This window comes from Cynara cardunculus, assembly GCF_001531365.2.
Source record: "Cynara cardunculus var. scolymus isolate 2C chromosome LG 10, CcrdV1, whole genome shotgun sequence".
Classification (NCBI taxonomy): Eukaryota; Viridiplantae; Streptophyta; class Magnoliopsida; order Asterales; family Asteraceae; genus Cynara; species Cynara cardunculus.
The window spans coordinates 15,099,729-15,107,471 of record NC_037537.1 but is presented as its reverse complement, the minus strand read 5'-3'; the positions used below and the strand labels follow the sequence as shown (position 1 = coordinate 15,107,471).

The window sequence follows — 7,743 nt, the reverse complement described above, 5'->3', positions numbered from 1 at the left end:
GGTTCTCATAGGTTTCCAACATATCTTAGGTTCTCATTTGACTTTATCCCCCCCCCCCCCCACACACACATGTATATATATATATATATATATATATATATATATATATATATGTGTATAACTTTTCAAGTGTCATCTAAAAAAACTAATATGATTATTTATTTCTTATGTTATATAATTAGGTCACCTAACTTCGTTCATATAACTTGTTGGGTCGCCTAACTTCGTTGTACCAACTTACTATTGTAAGACTCAACAACTTTTTGTCCTATGAAAGAAAAATCTCCGTAACTAAATGCTCTATCGTAAGGCACCTAGAGATGGTTGGAAGTCCGAAAAGACACATTTTTGTAACGACAATATAAGTGATTCCTTATGGTCTGTTAATTAACGGTTCACTTTTTGAAAAAAGTTGGATCATACATTCTTAAGTCACTCATGATAATGAATACTCGACTTATAACATAAGTATAATTTTCCTCAACAAGAAAATATAAAGAATTCAAACAAGTACCGACATGTTTCTTACCTTAATAGTTGCAAATTTTAACGAGTATTGACTTTGAGCATATGTCATTTGATATCTACAAAAGCAAAGAGCAACCATATATAGTTTTAATGATGTATGCTAATTTATATACGACACAAAACGGATTCAGAAAAATYGATTTTAAACAKATTAGGAAATAAATGTASTAATAACAAAGGTAATTGAAGTTGCTCACCCTGCAACTTGCTTACTAACAAACCATGGTTCCCATGGGCTTTCAATCGAAAGATTAAGACTTGAAATCCATTTCTCTTGGCCAACGCATGGAAATGTCATATCGTGGTCACCGCTGATCAATAAAAAATTTTATATACAAAATTATCTATATTAGTTCAAAGTTCAAACTAGGAAGAAAATAAAAATTGGAAACGATGAAATGATGATTATATTATCTGAAAGACTACTGGCATTACCAAATGACCAAAACTTGACAGCTCTTAGTAAGAAGTTGTTGATGGTCTGCGATGCTGCTGAAGACGTCATAGGAGTAATATATAGTGTCTTCTTTATCTAAACTGTAACGGATACTTGTGTTCGTGAATTCCCACTTTTCGATTATTCCCTGCACATAAAAATCTACCTTCAATTCAAAAAGTGTTGAAACATATAAAATTGAAATAAGGGACACTTTTCAATTGCAGGACTATGTGGTCCCAATTTAAGAGAATATCTAAATTTCTGGTGTAGATTATTCAATCACTTGTCTTTCATTGGGTTTTTCCAAAGAAACAAATGAGTCAAGTTGTTCCCATCGACATTGAGTAAGTAGTGTCGTAAGTCATGAAGTCAATGTGAATATATATCGTACCTCACGAACGTTGAGAGCTTCCTGAACGTCTTTATTGTTTACCCAAGCATCTATAAATATGTTAGCAGCTTCCTAAACAAATTAAGAAAATGGTAATGTTTTTCTTAATTGATAATTTGTAAATATTTGTCGATCTATACAAATTTGAGAAAGAGAATTACTCGACAAGTTGGCTTCATGTTTGTTTCATCACATAGTGGATCCAATACATTCGAGAAGTTAATCCCGTTTGTGCACTGCAGTTGGGAATTTGTATTTAAATTATGCTACATTAAAATCCCATCAAGGTCTTTACAGAATGATTTGTATGTACCTCATCGACGCGTTCAAGATTACTTAAACATAAGGTGTTTTCAGGATCATTGTCTATATAGTTCCCATGACAAGTTTCTTTTGTAGCCTGAAATATAAAATTTAACAGAGTGATGGAATATATTTGACTCATATTCAATTCAAAGTTAATATGTAAGGAGTTTGATATGAATATGTTTGATTACCTGATAGATATCATCTGATATAAGTGCAAGGCGATGAGCGGCCTCAATTCTTGAATTGAAATCAATGAACTTGTCAGTGAGAGGGCTAACAAGCAGGCATCCCTGTGTAAAGCATTGGTTAATTTGATGTTTGCTTCATCAAGCACTACACAACAATTGTTGGGTGTCTTAATTAATAGAGAAATTAATGAGATTTTAGTTTTATTAGATCAAAAAATTTCATCTTATTTAAAGACGTTACAATAAGGAAAACAATCTATTATGGTATGACAAGCATACAAAACAAATCGTCTTATTTATTTTCTATATTATTTATGATGAATATTCTATTATGTCATGACATTAATCATGAATATTTTATCATGTTATTTATCATGAATACTCGTAAAAAAATGGTTTCTGAGTTCCTAAAATATTTAAGGTTCCTAAATATACCTTCCTCTGTATATTTAAGTAAAAGTGTTAAGATTATATATTGAGCTTTAAGTTCTATTTAATAATATGTAATCCCTTAAGTTTATAAGTAACTAACACATATACTATTTGTACATCCCTTTAAACTAATTAATATCCAACATTCAAATACAAAATAATCACTGAAAGTAACAAAGTGCTCAACCATTATCTTTACTTACAAAAAAACGTCTCATGAAAATTAAAATAAATACATCTCTCTTTTTGAATTAAAAATATTTAAATTATAATAAAGTTTTGAATTAAACAAACTAAACCAAAAAAATTTAATACCAATATTGATATTTTTTTTCTTCTTGTTCTTTTATCGAGTTTTCAGATTAGAAAAATATGTTAAAACCAAATCTTTGTTTTTTTTATGAAAAATCTCATTACTTTTTTATTCTCAATTTACAAAAAAAAAAAAAATATTGCATGGATACACAACAACTAGAACAAAATGAGACTTGGGTGCCGTTTACCAAACGCTTACCCAGATAAGCGTCTTACCAAGTCAATTACCATACCGGATGAATATGGCGAAAACCAAAAAACAAACCCGATAAAAGCGAGACAATGACCAAAAGTCTTACCCGGTAAGTGAGGACAACGATTCTTACCACGATAAGAGGTTATCGTGTAAATTGTTGCATATGGTCCCGTTTCGGTAGACTAAAATCTTACCCAGTAAGTAAACAGTAATGTTGAATTTTACCGATAAACACTTACCGGATAAGTTTTTGGTAAACGGCCCCTTAGACGATAAACCCCTCGAACTTAAATTTCTAGCTTGGTGCTGCATTAAATACTTTATTAGGATGCATGAGCATCTTAAAAAACCCATTTTGTTGAAGTAAAAAGATATATCATGCTTCAACAAACTTTTACCCATGAATCCTTAGTTTTGGGTCAAAAAATTATTTGACTTGGTTAGTTTGCTTGTTAAAGGCAAAAATATAGAATGTTTATAGTCTATGGCAATGTGTATTGGTCTAGCCCTCTCTTAACACCTTGTAACATTCTGTGTATATCTAGCCTTCATTGGAGGGACATGTTAGAGTGTCACATCAGCTAAACTTGAGACATTTAATCACTATATGTATGTTGGAACCCATATTTATGGAGATTAATTTGGAGGTTCCGTATATTCTTTAATGTTATCAGAGTCGAGGTACACAACTCTAGAGACTCGACACTCTAGGACAATATATACTCATCTAAACCTCTCCCAACAACTTCCCTCATAGAGGACGTGTTAGAGTCTTACATCGACCGAACCATTAATTATGTGTGTATGTATATATATGTGTCTATGTATATATGTGTGTGTGTGTGTATATATATATATATATATATATCTTCGACCCATATTTTCTCCTCAAGGGTTCTTTTAGATATTAATCGAGGGTTCCACATATTATCTCATAGAACATTATTGTTAACCTCATCCCGGTGAAGAAAAAAGTGATTGAAGCGTGAGATTTACTTTTCTGAATCGATAATTCTTGTTGCAAAATTGTACATGAAACAACCATAATAATTTAGCAATAACGTTAAAGAGTTTGTGTAGTAAGATGTTTACTTTAATGTTGAGTTGTGGTTGACTTCCACGCTCATTGTCTACAAAATTAGAGAAAAAAAATGGTAAATAGAATGTTATAAAAGTCAGCGTTTTCTTATCGAGGGATCAATGTATGATTCGCGCATGAAAGGTACATCTTGTATTAGAATAGAAGTTCTTACCATTGTATATCTCCAAAGCTACATTTGGTACAATAATGCCCATGTATGAAATCCCAGATATGTACAGTGGATTACTCAAAAACCTGGGGTTCTCAACAAGCCACTGCATATACATATTCATCATCACATATATTAAGGTATCGGTTTGAATCTTTTTAAGGAGATTGATGCATGAGTTTATGTCATTTTCAAACAAAATTCGACGAAGCATTATATAATTTGTCTTACCTTTCTTAGAAACTCGTAACTGTGTAAAGTTACAATGGAATCACTACTCCTCGATGCTTTCCATGTTTTAGCATACGAAAACCCGACACCGACAGGTAGATCTACGAATATCACATTAGCGGCCTACAAAATTATTTGACTTTGCATTATACATGCAATAAACATGTATATAAGTTTTTTAGGTAATGAAAATTATAAACGAGAGATAAATGGGAATATGTATACCTTTGACCATGAATTTGGAATTAACTCCAATGTAATGTTATTCTTCCATGAATTTTCAAAATTGAAACTTAACGGACCTACAAAAATATAAATTCATACCAATGTTAGTTGCTCAATCCAATTAGGCTTAATGCTAGTAGGTATGTTATTAACAAATAATTTTAGGATAATATTTAAAGTATCGATTAATATATATATATATATATATATATATCTATTTGTTTAACAATGTGTTTGTTTATATATATATATATCTATTTTACAATATTAAACTTTTTTACATGTTTGTGTTCAGTAAAGTACAGGTAAAAAGTTCCACATTATGAAACAACTATATATAAAACAAAGATATTTTTAAAACAAATATATATTAATTAATATCTTAAGTTCTAGCATACAATAAAAAAACCATGTGAGATAATACTTTAAAATACAAATTCGCTTAGTTATTACAATATTTGAGTTTCTCATTGATTATGCCTTCGCATATGATCAAGTAGTATTTTTGAAATTAAATCTGATTAACTATTGTATCACATTTGATAACTTGTATTCATATGTTTTCGTAACCTGATATTGTTCTCGTCTAAATTCATGCTTATGTATAGGATATATATATATATATATAGAGAGAGAGAGAGAGAGAGAGGGGTACGTTCAATTGAATATGATAAATACTTTGAGAAATTAGCTAGGAACCAATAATAATTGAAATACAAGATATTCATAATGAAAATGCATAAGGTGATTGATTAGGCATGGTCCCAACCCTCTTCACCGACCCCGTTCAAGGCCGGGGATTCCCCAAAACATGTCCGAGGGCCGGAGCCCGGTAAGGTATTCCCAAACCCGTCCCATCCTAATATATATATATATATATATATATATATAATTATATTTTTTTAATATATATTACATTTTCAACTATTTTGATTAATTTTTTGAACCACATTCTGTTAAATCGGGGATATACCGAGGATAGGCCCAACAAAAACGGAGGGAGGGGGTTTGATTTCCCGTATCCTCCCAGGCTGGGGATGAAGTAGTGGAACGGTGGCCGGGGCCGAGGATTGAATTTCCCGCCCTATTGCCAATACCATGCCAATTATGTATGTATATGTTGGGTATGTATAAAAAAGAAAATTACCAATCTGATAGAGGAATGGATAAAGTCCAGAAGTGCCGGGGCCACCGGTGAGATAAAGAAGAAGAGGGTCTTCGGTCGGGTTTCTTTCAGATTCAACAAAGTAGTAGAAAACTTGGACCGCATCATCTTCTCCCACCCCAACATATCTTTCGACATAAAAACAAAACCAAAAACAAGCTTCTTCCRTTATAASGTTTTWGRAAAACAAGATCGACTAACAKAAATGAATGCGTACCCAGTTTCGAGAGTGAAAGGAAGATGACCATCAAATCCTGGGAGATCCTTAACGATTGACTTTGAGTTTGAGAAAGTTATGAAATGTAGAAAGAGGATAAAGAAGGAAAGCGTTATGTATTTCGACTCCATCAAATCTCAAGTTTCCAGGATGCTTCATAGTAGTAGTAGTATGTGTTGCAATATAATATATACATTAAATTTAATGAAGAATTGACAAAGGAGTACACAAATAGTTTCTTTCAAATTGTTGTATTTTATCTTTAAATTACTACAACTTGCGCTTTAATTAATTTGTCATAAAAACATGATGGATCTGATAAAACACTTTTTTATGATACACTTATTGAATCCTATTTATTCAACCACGTGTGTGTCTTTAAAAACTAAACAAAAATCCTATCGTTGATATTTGTATTATCGGGTTTCGATCTCTGTGTAAAAGCTTTGTCTTGTAAACGACAATGGTTAATGCTTTATTATTTAAGAGTTGAGTTTTGATAAGAAGGAGATTTAAGTTGAAAAGTGTAAAAGATAACTTCATTTTTAATGTATCGAGAGGAGATGCATTGAGATGTATCGGATCAATTCCGTATCAAACGTGATTCATAAGTGAGTTTGAGATTAAAAGTGATCAAATATGACCAAATCCTTTCTTACACTTTTCATTTTAACTCTACTACTCACACATTTATTTAATTTGCCTATTATTGAAAACCTTCCTGATTCACATTTCACAACCACACTAATGAATGCATTTTTTTTTAAACTAAAGAAATTCATACACTTCTTTTCCGTTTTGGATAATAATAATTTAAACCCTTTAACTTTTTAATAGATTGGACTCTACCGACAACCACACCGCTAAACCAAAAATTCTTCTACTAATATATATATATATATATATATATATATAGAGGAGCGATTAAATGAAAACCGCTCTTATTTGTATAAATCGTACAAACCACCCTCATACGTCGATTTCATTGTTTAATCTTATGAAATGTTTTCATGAAATTGTTTAATCTTATGAAATTGTTTCATATAATACTTTTTTTTTTATGAATTTGATATAGTTATGAAATTGTTTCATATAATATTTAATGAAATTTATTCTAAGTGTTAAATCGGTCAAGCTTTGAACGATGTATTGTCCGGACCTGTTATCCGGACAAAGGTGTTGGAATTTATTTTAAGTGTTAAATCGGACAAGCCTTGAGCGATGAGYTGTCCGGATAACTTCTTATTTGGAAATTTTTCATAAGTTTTATATTTTAGACTTTTTATATGGTTTAAAATGTCTATTATTGGGTTTAATTATGGATTATAAAATGGGTATTTTATATCTTTTTAAATATAAAGATATGTTCCTACCAAGCGTGGTAACGTAAGTCTGTTTTGGTATTGGAATGGAATTTTTGGGAAATGTTTCTACCAAGCATGGTGACGTAAGTCTGTTTTGGTACGAAACTATATTTTGGGAAACCTTCCTAACAAGGGTGGTGACATAAGTCTGTTTTGGTATGGAAGTGGATTTTGCAAATTGTTTCTACCAAGCGTGGTGACGTAAATCTGTTTTGGTAAGAAACTTGTTTTAAGTAATAGTTTCCCCAGACGTGGTGACTTTTGTCTGTTCTGGTTTGGGACTGGGAATGGATACTTTCAGACGTGGTGACTTATGTCTGTTCTGATAAGTAGCCCTGTTTTGATGGAGGAATAAGGGTGGCATATCAAGGAGATGTGTACTTAGAATAAGAGTGACATTGTCATATGTGGATACTATTATAACTCTTATTATTATTACTAATTGGATTTAATAACTTTGAGTCATCATTTCTTTGTGACCTGATGAATTAAA

The 7,743-nt window shown here is 31.3% G+C and overlaps 1 protein-coding gene across 1 annotated transcript in view; it reads right to left on the bottom strand.

Annotated features, from left to right (window-relative positions):
• LOC112518933 (serine carboxypeptidase-like 17) overlaps window positions 1–6,045 on the bottom strand; it is a 7,007-nt gene extending 962 nt beyond the window's left edge. Inside the window, exons 1-13 of the mRNA XM_025126729.1 lie at window positions 5,887–6,045; window positions 5,652–5,797; window positions 4,505–4,581; window positions 4,280–4,402; window positions 4,052–4,154; window positions 3,891–3,928; window positions 1,856–1,957; window positions 1,672–1,758; window positions 1,520–1,594; window positions 1,359–1,430; window positions 964–1,112; window positions 726–839; window positions 530–584 (exon numbers count right to left, since the gene is read on the bottom strand). Of these exons, the coding sequence (XP_024982497.1) occupies window positions 530–584; window positions 726–839; window positions 964–1,112; window positions 1,359–1,430; window positions 1,520–1,594; window positions 1,672–1,758; window positions 1,856–1,957; window positions 3,891–3,928; window positions 4,052–4,154; window positions 4,280–4,402; window positions 4,505–4,581; window positions 5,652–5,797; window positions 5,887–6,017 (1,272 nt within the window). The 5' untranslated portion in view covers window positions 6,018–6,045. The remainder of the gene's footprint in view (window positions 1–529; window positions 585–725; window positions 840–963; window positions 1,113–1,358; window positions 1,431–1,519; window positions 1,595–1,671; window positions 1,759–1,855; window positions 1,958–3,890; window positions 3,929–4,051; window positions 4,155–4,279; window positions 4,403–4,504; window positions 4,582–5,651; window positions 5,798–5,886) is intronic.
• Window positions 6,046–7,743: the final 1,698 nt, after the last annotated feature.